At 31.1% G+C, this 20,509-nt stretch overlaps 4 protein-coding genes across 12 annotated transcripts; 3 read left to right on the forward strand and 1 right to left on the reverse strand.

Annotated features, from left to right (window-relative positions):
* Positions 1-1,693: 1,693 nt before the first annotated feature.
* Positions 1,694-4,936, forward strand: LOC123016460 (cap-specific mRNA (nucleoside-2'-O-)-methyltransferase 1). Of its 2 annotated transcripts, none has more exons than XM_044416873.1 (12): positions 1,694-1,841; positions 1,898-2,004; positions 2,058-2,213; positions 2,262-2,429; positions 2,474-2,923; positions 2,972-3,155; positions 3,200-3,434; positions 3,542-3,732; positions 3,777-3,908; positions 3,987-4,230; positions 4,275-4,504; positions 4,552-4,936. In XM_044416873.1, exons 1-12 carry the CDS (start codon positions 1,817-1,819, stop codon positions 4,671-4,673), a joined length of 2,244 nt encoding a protein of 747 aa, XP_044272808.1. In that variant the 5' UTR covers positions 1,694-1,816; the 3' UTR covers positions 4,674-4,936. The 2 variants fall into 2 exon arrangements, with proteins under 2 accessions (XP_044272808.1, XP_044272815.1); XM_044416880.1 differs by having other exon boundaries at positions 4,011-4,230.
* Positions 4,937-4,947: 11 nt separating this feature from the next.
* Positions 4,948-15,261, forward strand: LOC123016425 (serine/threonine-protein phosphatase 4 regulatory subunit 4-like). 6 transcript variants are annotated; one of them, XM_044416820.1, is made up of 14 exons: positions 4,948-5,089; positions 5,227-5,306; positions 5,743-5,826; positions 5,867-6,185; positions 6,233-6,345; positions 6,392-6,492; positions 6,539-6,667; positions 6,716-6,945; positions 9,494-9,674; positions 9,728-10,053; positions 10,103-10,646; positions 12,809-12,971; positions 13,030-13,746; positions 15,161-15,261. In XM_044416820.1, exons 1-14 carry the CDS (start codon positions 5,033-5,035, stop codon positions 15,189-15,191), a joined length of 3,075 nt encoding a protein of 1,024 aa, XP_044272755.1. In that variant the 5' UTR covers positions 4,948-5,032; the 3' UTR covers positions 15,192-15,261. The 6 variants fall into 6 exon arrangements, with proteins under 6 accessions (XP_044272755.1, XP_044272764.1, XP_044272773.1 ...); XM_044416829.1 differs by having other exon boundaries at positions 5,879-6,185; XM_044416845.1 differs by having other exon boundaries at positions 5,062-5,166; positions 5,217-5,306; positions 5,635-5,826.
* Positions 15,178-16,236, reverse strand: LOC123016473 (haloacid dehalogenase-like hydrolase domain-containing protein 2). Its single transcript, XM_044416892.1, has 3 exons — positions 16,047-16,236; positions 15,484-15,997; positions 15,178-15,432 (listed from the first exon to the last, which is right to left on the reverse strand). Exons 1-3 carry the CDS (start codon positions 16,130-16,132, stop codon positions 15,262-15,264), a joined length of 771 nt encoding a protein of 256 aa, XP_044272827.1. The 5' UTR covers positions 16,133-16,236; the 3' UTR covers positions 15,178-15,261.
* Positions 16,237-18,168: 1,932 nt separating this feature from the next.
* On the forward strand, positions 18,169-20,053 carry LOC123007159 (pickpocket protein 28-like). Of its 3 annotated transcripts, XM_044402392.1 has the most exons (8): positions 18,182-18,300; positions 18,350-18,586; positions 18,633-18,732; positions 18,777-18,928; positions 18,972-19,170; positions 19,222-19,492; positions 19,539-19,767; positions 19,815-20,053. In XM_044402392.1, the coding sequence occupies exons 2-8, from the start codon at positions 18,399-18,401 to the stop codon at positions 20,041-20,043; spliced, it is 1,368 nt and encodes a 455-aa protein (XP_044258327.1). In that variant the 5' UTR covers positions 18,182-18,300; positions 18,350-18,398; the 3' UTR covers positions 20,044-20,053. The 3 variants fall into 3 exon arrangements, with proteins under 3 accessions (XP_044258237.1, XP_044258411.1, XP_044258327.1); XM_044402302.1 differs by having other exon boundaries at positions 18,169-18,586; XM_044402476.1 differs by having other exon boundaries at positions 18,169-18,307; positions 19,539-19,948.
* Positions 20,054-20,509: the final 456 nt, after the last annotated feature.

A 20,509-nucleotide genomic window follows, 5' to 3' on the forward strand; every position in this document is an offset into this window, starting at 1 on the left:
ATATTTTAGTTGTCTGTAGTAATTAAAATAAATATTTTTTTAAAAATTCCAATTTTTTTTCTATAACATTTAAGTGTCAGTTAGTTGTCAGCTCTCTTTCCGTTTCAAAATTATTCCCTTTTTATTACAAATTTAAATATTTGTTTTTTTGTCTATATCAAATTTGTAAGTTTTAGAAGCGATTAACTGACCACGTGACCAAATTAATTAATACATAATATAATTAATAAAAAATTAATTCTGTGTTAAAAGTTAATGCACGATTAGCTCTTGAATCAAAACATCTGGTTGGTTCAATTTGGACACGTGATCAGAACAAGTTTTAATATACAGTATGTCCCCGGATTGAGTTAACAAGAGGAAAAAAATAGTATCTTTGATTTTACGCCAAAATTGCAAAGGAAAAACATTTTTTGTTTTACCTGAAACGAGCAAATCTATAATTAAAACTTTATTATTCTAACTCAGTAGAAAGAAAAGTTCATTTTTCTTTTGATTTTGGACTCTGTTTTTTAAATCCCATCACATTGACGTTATTTTTTTGACAATGATGAGACTGACAAATGAGTTCTTGCAAGTTAAATAACAAAAATGTTTGTGAAAAACATAATTTTAATAAACAGCAACAGAAACAGCTTCAAGAACTATCATTATTTAATTAATAAATTAAATGTCAAAGAGACATATATCGTTGTTAAATAAATAAAACCGCCAATGTGATAGGACTTAGAAAGAAGAGAAAAAGTCCAAAATCAAGAGAAAAATGAACTTTTCTTTCTACTGAGTTAGAATAATGAAGTTTCAATTACAGATTTGTTCGTTTCAGGTGAAGCAAAAATGTTTTTCCTTTGCAATTTTGGCGTAAAATGAAAGATAAAAAAATGTTTCCTCTTGTAAATTCAATTCGGGGACATATTGTATTGTTACGTGTTTTTTTATTTTATTATGTCTGTTTTATTGTTACATGTATTTTTTTAAATAAAAGTGTATTAAAAAAAGAGAGTGCCATTTTCTTATCAGTACTTATCACAGATCTTCATCAAGGTTAATTTTCTAAATGGCAACATTGCAACTGCATTTTCACTTTCGGGATAGAAAAACTATGTCATTGCTGGGTCATAGTAAGTTATAAATAAATACAGTAATAAAAAAAATACAATTATTATACAGGGTGAATATAAAGTATCGAACCAAGCGGTTTTATTTTTAATCATTTGCCTCCAGAAAATAATAATTAATATAAATTAAAATAATATAAAAAATGTGATCGTATTTTCAGAATGAAATTTTGTTTTGTTTTTAAGTTATACGATTTTTTTCGTCAAAATTACAATTTATGTGAAAAAAAATTTTGAAAAAATTAAATATAAAGCATATAGTTGTAATCCTTAGAGTATAGCTTTTATGAGAAAAATGATTTTATAGTGGGTTGTCATTTAAAAGAAATATTTTTTTTTGTAGAACTCAAAAACGAAAGGAAATTTTGAAAAATTTTATTCTTGTTAAAACATCACATTTTTATAGTACATTATCACTCATCAATTAGTTTTTTTTAAAAAATGAATGGTTTAAGCAAAAAACGTTTGGTTCCATACTTTTTATTCACATAGTATAAATTTTTTAAATAGATTTCAAACAAGGTAGCTGTAATGTGATTGGTCCATACCACAATACGTCATACAACCACATGACGTGAAATGTGTTGCATTTCTAACCTCATTTTCTCACCATTGTTTATTTTTCAAGTAAATCACTACAAAGTGCGTTTATGTCGTACCTTGAGCAGCATTAACTTACAATTTGGGACATTGATTGAATGCAAAAAATGGATCCGGTTGAAGGTTCGTTAATTAGTAAAAAAATTTGGCATGTTTTATGTTACTTCTCCGATTTTTAGGGGGCGAAGTGAGCGTTGGTCAAGAGTGGCCAAATATAAATACGAGAAATGAAGACAAGGAAGAGGAGTCTTCAACATTTGTCGACAAGAAAATCCTCAGGATGATGGTACTTGAATTACCATTTGTGGTGGTGAATAATTAATTTTACAAATTTTATAGAAAATGATGGGGTACCAGTCGGGTTTCGGCTTGGGTAAAAACAAACAAGGCGTGACGCAACCAGTCGCAGTTGAGCCACATCTGAGTAAAAGAGGCTTAGGTTTAGAAATAAAAAATTTGGAGTATTCCAAAGAAGAGTGGGATTTCTCTTCAGATGTAAGTTTTACTTACTTAATACCGAGTTTTACAAAACAATTGTTAAAGAAACCAACAGTTGTGGAAAAAATTGACTGGTTGTATAGCCAACCAGATTTGCAAATCAGCGAGGATGAGATGGCGAAATGGCTAAGGGAGGACAAACCAGTTAATAATATGGACGAAGAGTCCAATTTTTGTGATAAACAAACATTACACGATGTTTTGAACGGAAAAGTATGTAACTTACTTCATTTCCAATCATTTTAACCCCTTTTTAGAATATTTTCGACGTACTTGACCTCAAGGAACTTTGCCAAGCTCGCGCAAGAGCCAATCCTTTTGAAACAATCCGTTCTGTTTTTTTCATGAATCGAGCATCGTTAAAAATGGCGAATATTGACGCTGCCACTGATTTCATGTTCACAAATATAAATGAAGGGGACTTGGGGCCCTATTACTTTGCAGACGTTTGTGCCGGCCCTGGGGGGTTCACCGAGTATATTTTATGGCGGAAGAAATGGCTATTCAAGGGGTTTGGGCTCACGTTACGTAGCGAGAACGATTTTAAATTAACGGAGTCATTTTGTGCCTCTCCTGTCACTTTTTTGCCACTGTATGGGGCCCATGGTGATGGTAATGCTTGTTGTCCTGAAAATATAAGCGATTTTAGTGAAAAAGTTTTATTTGAAACGGAGAATAAAGGAGTGCATTTCATGATGTCAGATGGCGTAGGTTGTAGCAAACTGTAGCAAATGTTTCAATGAAGAATTTTTTAGGGATTTTCCGTTGAAGGCAACGAAAATATGCAAGAAATTCTCTCAAAGAGTTTATATATCTGTCAATGTTTGATTGCTTTAGAAATTTTAAGGAACCACGGGCATTTTGTGACCAAAGTATTCGATATTTTTACGTGTTTTAGTGTTGGACTTTTGTATTTAATGTACAATTGTTTTGAGAAAGGTATTTTTTGTCAAAAATTGTTCGTGGTTAATTCACGATTTTAGTGTGCATTTTGAAACCGAATTCATCAAGACCTGCAAATTCGGAACGATACATCATTTGTTGCAATTACAAGGGTCGAGAGAATGTTGCAAGTATAAAAAATTATTTGAGAAAAATAGTTCAAAGGTTGTGGGAACTAAAAAACGACAATAATTTAGACGTAACAGAAATCGTACCTCTTTCTGTCTTAAAAAGTGATCACAATTTCTATTCGTACGTTTGTAATAGTAACAATAGGTAACTTTTTTTCTATTTTATATTCCCTTTGAAATATTTATTTGTAGAATATTTTATTTATTTATTTGTAGAATATTTTATATTCCCTTTGAAATATTTATTTGTAGAATAGCCAAAAACCAAACGAAAAATCTCCAAAAACTCGCTGCCTTTTGTCGAAACCCTTTATTAACAGAGTACCGACAGGAACAATTGAGAAAACAGTGTCTAGATTATTGGAAAATACCAGATAAACCCAAAGTACCTCTCCCCAGGTACACAACTGAGGACCTACTTGACGAAACTGTCGATAACCGAGGTTGCAAATTTTTGAAATTTGCGTTGTTTAATATTTTCTTCTAGAATTACTTCTGGTACAGCCGCGAGAAATTTACTCTATTGAACAATTACACACAGTGGTGGATGACTTAAATGATTGGCATTATGCCTTAATGCACTGTAAAAAGGCCACCAACATTTGCAACTTTTATGCAGGTATAAAGTTTCCAAATAAATTGAAATTTCAAATTAAATTGGCAACACCGAATTATTGGTGATGTTTGAATTTGACAGTTCATGTTGCCAACTTAATTGCAGGGGTGGGATTGTCGCGAGTCTACAGATTGCAATGCAATAAATGGGTGAGAGTGAAAAATTTGCAGTTGGTCCGTGGAACCCTACTATATGGGGAATTAGTCAAAGAAAAGTGTTCTATGGAAAATTCGGTGGGAAAAGTGGGGTATAAGTATAGTTTACACGTTATAGATGCTCTGCGACTGGGAGACCTCTATTTGACTGATTTAAAATTTGACGAAAGGTAATTTAAACTGTTTATAAATTGTACCTACATTTTTTTTTCAGAATAAAATTAATTAAAGTCTATTGTAAAGCGATTAATTATGAATTTCGCACTAATAGTATCAGGATTCGTGCAAAAACAATTGATGAATTGCAATCCTTACCTCTGAATGGCCATTTAAACAAAGACAAGATTTTTGGAACATATTTTTCTCCACTACCGGTTTTGGGATATAAAGTAAATAACGAATGTTATGAAGTAAATTCGATTCTACTTTTAAAAACTAGCGAACGTAAGGAGTTACTAATTTGTAAATTTCATATAATGGGATTTTTTTAGACCAATCGTTTCATTCTACGTATGTCTTGAGGGTACAAATATTTTTGGAAGAGGACCGACAAAAATTTTTATCTCTAGAGAGTTTAATTGAGTTTATTAGACAAAAAAAGGCTTTGCTGTGACAAGCCTGTGTTTTTATTGTTTTAATAATAAGTAATAGGATTTTAACAATTCACTTTTTTAGGGATTAAATGCATTATGCTCATAAAAAACTCACTTATACCTACCTCAGATTGTCCACTTTTAATTTGTGTTGTCTCGTAAATTAGAATAGATTTAATTAACACTTGTACTATTAAGTAATAAATACTGTAAATAGTTTTAGTAACAGAACTTTGTAATTGTTTTTGATGTGTTAAACTGATAAGAAATATATTTTTCATAAAAATTTCCTACCCTTGTTTGACTTTGTCAAACAAAATTTTTGCTGTCAACAGTTTTTTCTTCCAAATTTAAAAATTATAGTACAATTCTGATAGAAATGGATGAAGAACTCACCAATTTGCAACTGGACAGGCCATCGGTTTGGGGAAACAAAGTATTGAAACTTCTGTTGAAAAACTGAAGCAAATCTTATATTTTCGAATATTTACTTTATTTTACAAAAATTGTAAGGTCTGCTTCTGAAGACAGATTTTGCTGTGTCTTATTTATATGGAAAATAGACTTTTGTAGACGAACGAACAACTGGCAAAACATACAATTGACTCACAATTTGAATCAAAACCGATTGATAGAAGTTTGCACTTGCTACGGTAGGTATTTATTTCACAAAAACTTAAATTGTTAATCCACTATTCACATTTCGACGAAATATACAAGATTTTTAAAATTACCGTTAAAAAGTTGTCAAATGTGTCACGTGTCACATTTAAGTACTTTTTTATTTACCTAACTTTTTCTTTTTAAAATTGACAAAAACGGTTCGGAATTCTCTAGTAGGTATTTATTTTCACAAAGACTCGCCATTGTTCACATATTTTGACAAATATACGAGACTTTTAAAATTGCCGCTGAAAAGTGACTGAAACAAAACAAAAAAGATGACGTATGTCAAATGTAACATAACCTAATTTTTTTAAGTATTTTCTACGTGATTTTTTTCTTTTTAAAATTGACAAAAACGGCACAGAATCATAAAATGTAGCCAAATGTTTAGCCACAAAACTGAAATAACAATTTTATTTGGAGCGTTATGGATTTAAGTTTATACGATTTTCATCCCCCGCAGACTTCAGTGGACGATGATTATTTGTTGTTGCAAGAATTATACATGTACTTGCTTGACCTGGCGCAAAGTAAGTGTTTTAATTAGTTTTAATTGTAGGAAAGGCGACGACATCCAGAAATTAAGCGTAATTCAAGCTTTACCCCAAATTTTGCAATATGACCCAAACGGAACTCTTACCAGACTTGTGCCAAAAATTCAACAAGAGTTGCCAAAATCCTCATGCGAGTTTCACATAGCCACTAGTAAGATATTTAAATTGTTGATTGAAAAGCAACTGCCTTTGAATTTAACTGGGGCTGTCATACAAGGCACTGAGTCCAAAGACCCTGTAGTTTCAAATGCGTGGACCGAGACTTTGTTGGCTGTCATTCCGATTTTACCAATTGATCAAATTAAGTCTGCAGTAAGTGTGGATTGTTTTTTATTGAAGTGTTACGTGAGGTGTTCCAGGTTATACCGCTAGCATTAGCAAAATCGCAGCCCTCAAGTCCTGTCTATTGCCGCGTGTCTAGTTGTAAAATTTTGGGAAAATGTGCATCTCATCCGAAAATGCAGTCAATAGAGTAAGGGGAAACAAATTTGTTACTTTTTTTCAACTAGCATTTATAGCGTGAAAGCTTCGATTTTGCCGGCTGTTCAAAGCTTGTGCCAAGACTGTTTTCAAGATGTGAGGGCCACAATGTGCGCGCAGTTACATTTCATTGCTCAAGGTTGGTTAATAACACGCTAAAACCACTTTGTTAATTTTTTTTTAAGGTTTGGGCGAAAGTTTGGTAAAAACAAGTCTACTCCCTAGTTTAGTTGAGTTGGCATCTGATGATAATATGGCAGTTAGGTCAGCTGCGGTGGCTTCAGCGGTTTTAATGATCCCATATTTAAATAAGCGTGGGTGTAATTAATGAAACTGATTTGTTAGTAATCGTTTTTTTATAGAGACTAAATTAGAAACCATTGTTCCTTTAATTAAACAGTTGTGCCAAAAGACTTCAGGGCCTGGTGATACCACTTATCCCACGATTGCTAGAGAATATGGAAAATTAGTGAGCGCATTGCAGAGTGATTTGGAAGTTAACGATTGTGTTTGGACGCTACAATTTTTCAAGACTTTGGCCTCGAAAGGGCAGACTGTGCGTGTGAATAAAGACAATCTCGAAGTGACGCAGGTGAGCACGAGAAATAACAACATGAATTTTTATTCAGAAAAATATCAATCCTGAAAAAAATTGATTTATAGAAGGAAAAACAAAAAACAATTACAAAATGCAGGTTGATTTTCATTGTTGTTACGTTATGGTGTAAATGCTGCCCTTATACGATTTTAGGCAAGATTAGAACCACAGTGATTATTTAATTGTATACTTACAAAATTTATTATTTTACTAAACGTAAAAGCGAAATTACGGGTTAGTTTGAAGGATAGAATCCAAACATAATTTTGAATTTAAAGAGTGTTTCAACATATTTTGTTTATCATTGAATTTCAAACCCCATTTGGATATTGATGAAATTATTTTGCAGTTTTTGTTTGTGTAAATTGAAGAGAGCAAATATTAAAAAAAAAACAATAATCAGCTACTAAAAATTTTTTGTACATAAATTGCTATACACAATAAAATTTAAGTAAGTTTTACAAATTTTGAGTCTTACATGTTGCAATTCTTTTACGAAAAACATTTTTAAATCTATGGTAATACAATACAAAGTTTAATGTGAAGATTAAATCTTTACGGAGACAAGAAATTCTAACTTTAATAATAGTATAATATTAAACCAGTTTGTTAGACCACATTATGCGCTTTTGTAATAATTTTTACCTAGATTATGAAAACAATAGAAAAGAAAAACATTACAAAGTATAAAGTGTTAAAAATTGACACAGAAGAACAGTATTTTGTGTCTTAAAAATATGTTATTAAACATGAACTCTAATTATTATTGTTAATTCGTGTTTTCAAAAAAAAAAGTATAAAGTGCTAAAAATTGACACAGAAGAACAAGATTTTGTGTCTTAAAAAAATATGTTATTAAACATGAGCTCTAATTATTATTGTTAATTCGTGTTTTCAAAAAAAAAAGAGAAACGCGAAACTAAATAGTCTTAGATTGTGATTCTTAATTAAAAGGAAAACTCGATTTCAGAATTACTAGTTGGGACATTTATTTCGTCATATTAATGCCATTACATAAGACTACTACAAATACATAGTCTTAATTCTTATTTTTCTGAAAGCCTTTTTGGCTTGTTTTTGTGTGTAAATTCTTGAAACTTGCATACTATAGTGGGTTTTTTTTCGAAATTTTTATTAAAAACAATAATTTTATGATCAAAAATTCAGCATTTACGTATGAGCTAATAGAATGTTTTAAATTTTTCTTGTGATATTGTACATATGAGATTGTATCGAATTACGTAAATGATTTCAAATCACGAGACTATGTCTATGGTTTCAGTATATTGTTTGTGTTAAGGAAGACACAACATTTTTAATTCTATGATTTGATGTAAAAAATAAGACAATTCGTTTTTCTCTGTACAGTCGTAGCAAGCCACTTCTTAAGTTTTTTTTTTTTATTTATCGAAAACTGTTAAATCTTTCGCAAAATATATCTCTTAACCAAGAAATTATTGTCCTCAACTTTTTCACAATAAAAACGTTTCCTGACAACACTGGAAAACTTTAAACTATTGTTATTGCACGGTATATTATTTTGGACTTTGGTTAATTTCATTTTATGGAAAGCCATTAAAAATGTTAAAGTTTGTGGAAATACTTTAACAGGTGATAGTAGAGCACAAAAGAAGTTAAAATAACTAAACTTGTTTTATCCGAATGTTTCTGAGTACTTAAAGAGGGTGCAACCTCCACTATGGTGTCGAAAAAATGGTCAAAAAATGAAATTTTTTGAAGTTTGAACCTTTTGAGGACTTTATCCCAAAGTTTACATTGCTAGTAATGAAATTCGTATCTTCAATAAATAAAATAGATTTAAAATTTTTACCATTTTATGTTTTTATTTTCTGTGCCTGTTTTCGCTAATTTTAACTCAATTTTTCTAAAACAATGTATGTAATAGACTTTGAAGAGATAACCTCAGAGATCGTATTTGTTTACAATTATCTTAGTTGGTAACTTTAAGGCTGCGCCCCAAATTCAAATTTATTTATTTGACGAACAAAACCCTCTAATGTCAACGTTATAGCTTGTACCTTTTTCTTTGCGGTAGAAAAAAAAGTTGTTCTAGCTGTCTTAGTTTTTGTTTAATAAATTTTTAAAAAGTACGTTTTCGTCAAAAAACTGTCTTATTTTTAAAACTAAGCAAAATCGACCAATAAAACATTGTCATAAAAATTTACATTCAAAAACGCTAAGAAACATATGGTGTTTCTTTTAAAAAAACACAAGTTTGTATTGTAATTTATTTTTGAGACTCACCATTTAAAGGTCACTAATGGACTTTTTTAACTCGCTGGTACACCCTGTATATTTAGTTTCTGAAATATAGAGGGTTTTAGTCGCCGAATAAATTAAAAAAACATATTTTATTATTTTTAATTGTGAATAAAATAGCATACAAACCTCGATGGAATTCATGACATGACATGTATTTGACCTATTTCCCAGCTCATTTATAATATACTATTTCTGTAAATTAATTGAATACATTGAATTTTATCGTTTTGTATAAATTTCACTTCTATTTTTCCTATAGGACGTCCTGTGCAGAGAACAATGTGCTTACAATTTGCCCCCAGTTACGCAATTCACAGTGGCTCGTATACCAAACCAACTAGAACTGTGGCATACGATTTTCAGTGGTTTGGCAAATGACTCCTGTTACATCGTGAGAAAAACCACTGCCGCTTGTATGCACGATATTGCCAAAATTTTGGGTTAGTCTACTGTGTTAATTTCGAAAATTCGAGAAAAAACAGTATATTTTAAGGTCCCCAATGCAAAATAATCAAAGACGATTTAATTAAATTACTTCGTGACGACGCAGAAGAAGTGCTGCAACTACTCGTGCCTCATGTGGGTCCAACATTGGAATTACTTTGTGCAAATGGTGTGCTTTCACGCGAATCAAACACTCCGGCTTGTCTCGAAATTGCAAGAGCGTTGTTAAAGTGCCAGAATGAATTAGCAAAATCGTACAATTGGCGGATTAAATCGAATTTTCTTCAGCAATTGGAACGGCTGCCTTTTTGCATGACCTCGGATTTTATTCATCAACATTTTAGTCCGGTTATTTTAAATTGTGTTTTAGAAGCTGTGAGTATGTTAACTTTGAAAGTAATTTTGATAAAATAGTGTTTTGCAGAGGCCTAAACCTGTCCGCTCGCAGGCTAGTAGAACGTTATTGATTTTCCTCCGATATAATTTGAAAGAAGTTCAAAGAAAATGGATTCGTGATAATTTAGTAACTCATTTGTGCTATGCAAAATCTTGTTACACCAGACACATTTTCATACTGGCGTGTGTTCATGCTGCTGAGCTTTTCAGTAACAATTATTTCAAGAAGCATTTTTTTGAAACGTTATTAACGCTGGCTGATGATCCTATATCAAATATACGTTTGTGTGTTATTGGTCTTTTGCCAATTTTGTACAAAATGTTAATAATGCCCGAAGATAGAAAGCTTCAAACGAACATTGATAATATTTTTTCAAAGTTGGACATGACAGAGAAAGATAAAGATGTTAAAGATATTTTAAAGACTAAACTTAAGGAAATTAGAAGTATCGGGCCTTCGAACAAACACGATTATCTGGTGGAACAGCGACGGAAAGAAGAAGAGGAGAATAAAATCATACAAGGGAAATTGGTAAATGCTGCTCCAGCAGCAGGAAATAATGTTTCATCAGGTGAGTTTAAAGGATTTTTTTGTAAAACAACTTTAGAACAATTTTAGGCTTAACGCTAACTTCAGAAGCAACTTTCTTTCCCAATATTTCTTCGTTTTCGTTTCTTTTTCTTTGAAACATCTGTGGGTTTTTGGTTTTCTTTTTTAACCCATTTTTTCTTAATCAAATCTTCTTTTTCTACCTTCATTTTTGTAGCAACTTAAGCAATTTTTTCTTATTTTTCTTTTGGTTCAAAAGATCTTTTTTTGTTCTTCAATACTTCTTTCTTTTTGTTGCTTTTTCTCTGAAACATCTGTTGATGCTTATTTAGGTTTTTTTTTTGAATTTAGGTTTTCTTTTTTAACAACCTTTCTTCCTTTGTTCTTAGTCAAATCTTCTTTTTCTACCTTCATTTTTGTAGCAACTTAAGCAATTTTTTCTTATTTTTCTTTTATTTCAAAAGATCTTTTTTTCTTCTTCAATACTTCTTTCTTTTTGTTTCTTTTTCTCTGAAACATCTGTTGGGGCTTATTTAGGTTTTTTTTTAACAACCTTTCTTCCTTTTTCCTTTATCAAATCTTCTTTTTCTACCTTCATTTTTGCAGCAACTTAGACAAATTTTTCTTATTTTTCTTTTATTTCAAAAGATCTTTTTTTCTTCTTGAACATTTTTTTCTTTTTGTTTGTTTTTCTCTGAAACATCTGTTGAGGCTTATTTAGTTTTTTTTTGAATTTCGATTTTCTTTTTTAACAACCTTTCTTTCTTATTTCTTAGTCAAATCTTCTTTTTCTATCTTCATTTTTGCAGCAACTTAGGCAGTTTTTTTTTCTTTTATTTCAAAAGATCTTTTTTCTTCGTCAATACTTCTTTCTTTTTGTTTCTTTTTTTCTGAAACATCTGTTGAGGCTTATTTAGTTTTTTTTTAATTTAGGTTTTCTGTTTTAACAACCTTTCTTCCTTTTTTATTAGTCAAATCTTCTTTTTCTACCTTCATTTTTGCAGCAACTTAGACAAATTTTTCTTATTTTTCTTTTATTTCAAAAGATCTTTTTTTCTTCTTCAACATTTCTTTTTTTTTGTTTCTTTTTCTCTGAAACATCTGTTGATGCTTATTTAGTTTTTTTTTTATTTTGGGTTTTATTTTCCATTAACCTTCTTCGTCTTTTTTTAGTCGAATCTTCTTTTTCTACCTTCATCTTATCAGCAATTTAAGTAACTTTTCTTTTATTTGAGTAGATATTCTTCTTCTCAGTTCTTTTTTTTTTCATTTCTTTTTTTATCCTTTGTTGATTATTTAGGCTTCTTTCTGTTATTAATTTTGGTTTTCTCTTTAAACAACTTTTCTTTTTTGCTTTGTCAGTTCTTCTTTTTCTACCTTCATTTTTGCAGCCACTTAACAACTTCTGGTTTTTTAGATTTTTTTTCTTCTTCAATATTTCTCCTTTTCCGTTCCTTTTTTTCAGAAACTTCTATTGATGCATTAACATTATTTATCTTTTGTTGAATTTTGCTTCTCTTTTTCAACAACCTCCTTTTCTTAGACTCATCTTCTTTTTTCTACTTTCATTTTCTCAGCAACATTTATTTTTCTTTTATTTGAATGGGTAGATCTTTTTCTTTTCAGTTCTTTTTTTCATTTCTCTTGTTTTTTAAACGCTTTAAGCTTCTTTTTGTTTATTTAAGTAGCTATAATTTCCTTATTTTTCTTTATTTCCGTATTTTTTTTTTCTCTAACAATTCTTTTTTGTTTCTTTTTCTTCTAACAGCTGTTGACGGTTTAGACTTTTTTCTTGCTTTTCTCAGTTTTGGTTTTCTCTTCCTAATCGAATCTTTTTTTCTACCCTCTTTTTCGCTACTTTTATCTTTTTTTTAAAGAGTAAAAAATAAGTCAAAACCCACTCTTATTTTTAAAACTATGAATCCTCTGAGAGATCTTTTTTTCTACCTTCATTTTCGCTACTTTTATCTTTTTTTAAAGAGGAAAAAATAAGTCAAAACCCACTCTTATTTTTAAAACTTAATCCTCTGAGATATCAATTGCTCATCATTTTTTTCAAGTCATTACTTTAGTTTTCCTCTTCTTCTCTTCACAGCCGAATTTATATTGTTGTCAAGTTATATTAACTAGAATTGTAATTTTGTAATTTAAGTGCCTAATGACGTTTTTTTTAACTTTTAAAAGCTCCAAAAACGGCATCATCACCCGCAGCTAGAGATACGCCATCTACTACCAGCACTAGGTCTCAACCCATCACTTCAAGGTCAACCCCTCGTGTTCCTACTAAAACACCATCAATTGTCTCTAAGTCGCCTTCGTCAGGTTCGGGCCCAAACCCGGCTCCAAGGTACTTTCAATAAAAGCTATTTTTTTTTCAGTAGTTGCTTATTTTAGACTCATTGTAGCGATATGAGCTTCTTAGAACAGCATTTTTACATTGATGCTGGTGTAAGCTTACCGCATATAGAACAACCAATCGAAATGGAGATTCGTAAAGTCGTCACAAACTTCGATCAACAATTAAATTTATATTCGGGAGACCCAAACATTATACCAACTGTATCAGTCGAGAATGTTAATATTGAAACAATGTCTGAAAGTGAACTGAAGAAACTAGAAACATCAACTACGAATATAACAGATGATGTTAAAGTGAATTTACGAAAGAGAACTAAGAAAAGTACAAATCGAAAATCCCTTCTGAGTCCACCAAAAGAAATCTGTTTGAAATACAAAAGATATTCAAGTGTGTTTCCATCAGATTCGTCGACTAGTAATGTTCAAAAGACAACATTGAATAGAAGAAGTCTGAATATAGGTGCAGGGGATTTGAGTAAAATTCCAGTATGTGTGAAAAAGTCACACAGTAATGCTGATATAGAGAATGTTTTTAAATGTGGCGATGGAGATAAAACGAATAAAAGCTCAGGAAGAATGAAATATAAACCAAATGAATCAACTCAAAATAAAGTTAGGCCTAAATCGGAGATTTTAACACGTACTGACAAACAAAAGGATGATTCTGTCAATAACAGTGCAATTACTGCCAGTATTAGTAAAAATAATGTGCCAATAACTAGTATTAGCAAGGAAAAAGTATCAGGATTACCAGTCTTGAAAAAGTAAGTACCAGAAGACATAGCTTTTAGTGCATGCTTAGATAAAAATAGTCGATTATTAATTTGAAACAAAAAAAAAAAACGTTTGTTTATCTGTTAAAGAATACAGTTTTGGGAGAAAATGGACCCACACTGTTGCTTTGTCGCTTTTATTTATAAAATGTCAATTATTTGTTATTTATTTTTAATTAATTGTCAGGTTTAGCATAAAATTTTTAATGGAAGATGAGTTTTTTGTGACAGTAAACAAAATTTAATGGATATACTTATTGAAGATTTTTTTTCACTAAACTTGTTTTATAAATAAAATAAATAAACAGATGTTTTAAAGGTTCTAAGGCGATGAGATTGAATTTTTTGACACTAGCACTTAAACAGTTGATAGTTTATTAATCAGAAAAAATAATTGTCTGCAAACAAACTATTTTTTTCTGAATGTACACAAATACGATTCTTGTTAAAACCTATTATCGTATCAACAAGAAATTATTCCCTAAAATTTAGGGATATTCGTGAAGAGGTTGCCATAAATTTGGTTAGGTTGGTTTGTGCTGACAAACAAAAGATAAAATCGTAACTAGTGGCAAAAATTTAGGTTAAGTCACCTGTCAGCTTGTGTAGATAACTCAATTAATAGTTGACAGCAGGTTGACAGAAAACGTCAACCGTCAACAAGGGGTACCCAACCCTAGGCATTCAAAATTACTTCTAAAAATTCTAGTTACAAACAACATGAAAAACGTAAACTTCCTAAAAATTCAAATCCTAGGTGGTAATTTCTTGTTGACAAATCTGTACTAATGAAATTACGGTCGGTTTCTATTAAAAAAAATGGGATCAATGGTCAGATTAAGTTGGCAACACTGATATTATAAGATATTATACCGTGCGATCAAAAAAATTATAGGCGACGATTAATCCTCTACAGTTGGCAATACATTGGCTGGGAATCTGGGCTGGAAATCTTCTACACAAACTGAAAGTGAAAATGACCATTCACCGTTTTCGTCTTTGTAACTTGCAATAATAAACATTTTCTGCTCTAAAGTGAACATTATTTCACTCAAAATGAATAAAATACAAACTTGTCAAAGTTTCCGCTGACATTTGATGTCAAAAATCAGGATTGCCATCTGAAGGACTTTAATCACCGCCTACTCTATTTTTTTTTTTGATCGCACGGTACCAAATTGTAGATTATTCAATGTTGCCAACTTTAATTCATTATCAAAGGTCACTTTCATCGACAATTTAATTGAAGGCATGGTATTTGATGTAAAATAACTTTTTTCTCATAAGATATTCGGTGTTTGGCAACTCGCTGTAGGAAGCCTCGATAACCATGATAAAATAGGAAGTAAATGTGGGAGAGTTTATCGGTGGTAGAGGTGTGTTTAAATTTTTGTTTCTGTTCCAGGAGGACGCAGTCCGATGTCAAGAGCAAATAATTTATTTTGTTACACTTTGTATCAGAAAGTCTATTTTATATCAATTTTAATAAATATTACCATAACAAAATCATTTATTAATTTCCTTCAGTATCCTTTCTACTGCTTCCACAAAACTTGGCACGACGGCATCCGGCGGTGTGGAAATCTTATTTTCATCACCAGGTTGATATTTCCCTGTTTGGACCAAAAATCCTCTGATGCCGGCCTTCATAGCCCCTTCTACATCATCAGTTACGTCCTAGACAAAACTTGGAGTGTTTTAATAGAAAAAAATAGTGAAAAATCTTACGTCACCGATCATAACAGCTTGCGCTGGATTAATATCACCTAATGCCGAATGAAAAAACATTTTCTGAGGTTTTCCAACAATCGTGGCAGTACATTGTGCTGAATATTCCAGTCCTTTGACAAAACAGCCTGGGCCTAACGCTAAACCGTCTTTCCGTTTATAATATTTTCCACAATGAATAGCAATTAGTTCAGCACCGTTCAACAAGCACCTAAATGCATCATTGAGTCTTTCGTAATGAAATTCATTCGGTGCTAAACCAATAACTACAGCATTTGGGTTGGCCTCCACAGGACATGCAAGTCCTTCAAAATCTTCCAATGCTTCGGGGGAGAGTAGGAGCAAGGGTTTTAGTTGTCGACTCATTATGAGGTATTTTGCGGCAGCTAATGAACTAAATATTTGGTCTTTTTTAATAGGAAAGCCTAAATTTTTCAACCGGGTATATAAAAAGTTTTGGCTTTCTTTTGTAGTATTTGTTACAAATTTTATGGTGAGATTGGTCTCAAATAACCTAAACATTGCAATGTAAGGGTTTTGTGATGATTGGGGGAAATACTTGCTTTTTTAAAGCTTCGACAGCCCCCGGAATTACTTGATTTTCGATGTGGAGGGTGCCGCTTAAATCGATCAGTACTGCACGTAACATAATTATAATACAATTAACTGAAGCTTATGAGTGCAAAGTCTGTATTATTTACAAATAAATTTTAAAAAATAACCTAGGTTTGTGGTTAGGTCGCATTCACGTAAAAAGCGGGAAATTTGAATTTGAAAATTAGAAAAATAAAGCGGACAATTTTTGTCTTCCTGGATGTATGTCGTCAATTTATTGCTTCAAAAATGACAAACTAACAGTTTGGCGATGAAAAAATGCTTTTTCATTGTACACAAGACAAATAAATTCTTCTTGAGGGTTAATTGTAAAACTGGTTGAATACTAAACCTATTTTTGTTAAAAGGGGTTGGTTAAGCAACCAATTATACCAAGTCTTGGATACTGTAATCAAGATGTGTATAAAATAGATAGATATAAGATAGCTTGACTGTATCTTGCATATACACTGGCGGACAAAGAATTTTGGACGATTTGTCATTAGACTGTCATAAAAATGTAAAACGGGCCTTAGGCAACTAACCTCACTTTCGGTTTTTGTAATTTTTATCCTGAGAGCGAGAGAAAAAATGACAACAAATCAAAATAATTTATTGATCTTATATAAAAACACGTATTGCTGGCATTATTGTTTCGGAAAATCGACGCCAAAAATAAATTTTAACTAAAAATTTCAAATTTTAGTTTCAAACGTCAATTATAATGACCATAAAGCGTGGCTTACATTGACATTTTTTGAACTGTCATAAATTTGATGTCCAAAATTCCGTGTCCGCCAGTGTAATAGAAAGTTCAAACAAGTTTGAATTTGACGCAGAATATTTATTTCATTATTTAAAAAAAAAATTCCGAATTTTTACATTGATATTTTGTGTCATAATTATTGCTGTTTCAATTTTAAGCTTTTTAGGTTTGCTCGTCTTTCTACAAGTACAATTTAATGTAACAAATAAACGTTTTCTTTTAATTTTTTTTTTGTTTTTTTTTTTTTAAGCAAAATATTAATTAATAATATTAATAATATGAAAAATAGCATATTATACATAGATAAATGGAGAGAAATGCACGATTATTCCTGAGGTGCCACTTGTAGCCAGAGGGCAAAGCCCAAGAAGGGCTATAAAGCACTAAAGGAATCATAGCTTTTTTCTCCAGTGTATAATATACTATTTTTTAACCGACTTAATTTTAAAAACCCAAGAAATTGGCTGTAATTCTTTAATAAAATTTTAAAGAGCTATTTCGCAAATTAGTGTTATTTTTTGATTTAGACTATGTGATCAAATTTTCCAAAATCTGTATTAAGAAAACACCCTGTATTTTCAAAATTCCAATTGATTGGTTCCAGAAGGAAATAAACTTTGACCAACACTCTGTATAAAGTGTAAAATTTTCATTACTGTTGTTTCTCCTACTACGTATAAAAAATTTGGTAGAAAATCTGTTTGTAATTTTTAAAACATTAGCAATTTCAGTGGTTTTGTTCATATTTCAATTTAAATCAAGTACAAAAACGTAGACAGTGTTTAAATTGCTCTCAATTTGTCAAACTTAGCCTTTGGTATTATAATCCTTCATCCAAAAATAATAAACGTTTTTGAAGTGCTTTATTTTTGATTTAACGCAGATTTTCTCGATAATTTGTATGCAAAGTATTTTCTACAGTTCAGAGAAAATAAATCAAAATATTGTCATTTATTCTAAACAAATGCTCCAAATTTGACTGGCCCTGAGCCAACATAATTAATCTCACTGCAAATTTATTATTTTCACAACAATAAAATATTATTAAACATTTTTGTTTAGTCTAGAAAAATAGTAACAGTGTTTGTTTTATCCCAATAAACAAAACTAAAGATGCAAATCTTGTGGCGCATCTTCAAAGACTGTGCTTTCAAACTCAATTACATTTCATTAATGCAACAATTTATTTTTGTTTAAAAAAAGTTTAAACAATAACAAGCTATTTTTGCTCAAAACCATAACAATCTAGTAATGAGAGAAGCCTGAAATAAGTTTTCAGTACTTCAAGTATTGAAAGGTTTAATGGCAGTCAGTTATAAGCGAGATGAGCGAGATGAATGATGTTCAAAAAAATCGAAAATCAAGCACTTGTGCAAGTGTTAGAAGTTATTTCAAAGAGTATTGTGAATCCACCAGTATTCATGGATTCAAATATTTGGGAGAGGATAGGCCGATTTGTGAAAGGTATTTTCTCATTTTAATTTTCAAAAGAAAATGATTTTTTAGACTATGGTGGGCTATAATCTTTGTTTTTTGCTTATCCGGATGTTCTTTCATGATTTACACGATTTACGAAAAATGGGATAAAAGTCCTGTAATTGTCACGTTTGCCACAAAAGAAACAGCAATTTACGAAATCCCGTTTCCTGCAATTACCATTTGTCCTGAAACTAAAACTGATAAGAAAAAATTTGATTTTGGGACTGCTTTGAAACGGAAGAAACAAGCCACAAATACGAAAGAGTAAATTCAAACCCAGTTAGAATTTCTCAAGACAAATTTATTTCAGAAATAAAATATTAGATTATATTTCTTTCTTTTGTGACGACTTGGTCGCAAGTAGCAAAAATGTTTCTTTTGGACCAGATTTTTTGAAAACAATAGACGAGGTAATTTCCAAAATTTTGCAAAACTGAAATAATGGTGATTTTAGGTAAAACCAAATTTTATGGATTACGTCCACAATTGTAGTTTTATGGGGAAAAAATTAAATTGTCGCAATATTTTCACTCCAGTTATCACAGACGAAGGGGTTTGTTACTCTTTCAATATCTTGGACCGGAGTCAAATTTTTAGCGATTTAGTGTAAGTCATTAATTTTAATAAAAAATCAGTTGATTTTTTTAAGTTTCCATTATAAGAATTACCACAAAACGAGTGAAAACTCCACGACTTGGTCCTTCGAAAAGGGATATTTAAACAAATCCAAATTAGATATTTACCCTCGACGAGCTTTACTAGCCGGAGCTTCAAACGGGTTAACTGTGCAACTTGCAACCCCAAAAAATGACCCAGACTATAAATGCAAAGCTGTGCAAGGTTATAGAGTAATAATCCGATTTAATTATTTTTTCTAAAGTAATTAAAAATAATTATAGGTAATTCTGCACACTCCTATGCGAATGCCCCGTCTCAAAGAAGAATATTTCCGGGTACCTCTTGACGAGGCTGTTGTTGTTTCAGTCCAGCCAACAATGATAAGCACCTCTCAAGCTGTCAAAACATACAACATTAAAAAACGCGACTGTTGTTTTCCATCTGAAAGAAAACTGAAATTTTTCAGAGATTACAGTCAATTGAATTGTCAATTGGAGTGTTTGACAAATTTTACGTTGGTATTTTGTGGATGTGTTAGCATATTTATGCCGAGTAATGTCCGTCCTGAAAAGACAAAATCCTGAAACATATTTTTCAGGAGAAAAGCAAACACCGATTTGTGGTACGTCCAAATTCGAGTGTCTGAAAGAGACTGAAAGGAAGCTACAAACTGAAGGGCTTTATGGCAAATTTCAAGTTGGGGGTGCCCAGCGAGGGATTGATTGTGATTGTATGCCCCTTTGTACCGATTTGAGTTACAACACGCAGATTTCGCAAACTGGTTGGGATTGGGAGAAACGAAATGAGCAAACATTTGAGAAATCATCGTATGATTTTTTTACAAAAAAAATATGATGTTATTTTGTAATTTCAGAATGTATTTATCAAGCTTAACTGTCTATTTCAAATTCAATCATTTTATAACAAGTGAGAGAAATGAGCTTTACGGCCCTACCGACTTCTTGGCGAATTTTGGCGGACTTTTAGGACTCTTCACCGGATTTTCAATTTTATCCCTCATGGAAATAATTTATTTTCTCACTCTACGTATCTGTTGTAACATTAAGATGTATAACAGATGGACTGGAATTAATAAACAGTGACTTTAATTTTGTCGGCTAAATTAATTTTTCATCACTTTATCTAATTTTTGGCTCATGTCCAAAGTACTCAGCGATGATAAATTAGCGTATGGTGGATTGAAGGAGAGTTAAAAAATTCAAATAAACGTTTCAAGATATTTTACATGATTGTTATTTATTATTTGGCAAAAGTTTGGAATTTTGTGGCGCATGTGAGGAAAAATTTTGCCAGCAACTTCCGACTACAAAATAACAAATTATTTGATTTCCGCTCTACACTACACAAAAACACAAAAATGTATAAAGCAAACTTGCTTTTTGGAACGTTAAAGATTTCCAAAAAAATTTAAAAACTGAGTGAAAAAGTAATATATAGAAAATAAACTTTATGGTCAAAATCTAATTTGTAGCTTATTTTTCATCACAATGCTGTATTTTTTTAAATGTAATTTTACTCTGTAATAAGTATCCCTTTAGGCAATAAATT

Source organism: Tribolium madens, unplaced genomic scaffold, assembly GCF_015345945.1.
Source record: "Tribolium madens isolate multiple individuals breed KSU strain unplaced genomic scaffold, Tmad_KSU_1.1 Scaffold_11;HRSCAF=98;Tcas5.2_LG3b, whole genome shotgun sequence".
Lineage (NCBI taxonomy): Eukaryota > Metazoa > Arthropoda > Insecta > Coleoptera > Tenebrionidae > Tribolium > Tribolium madens.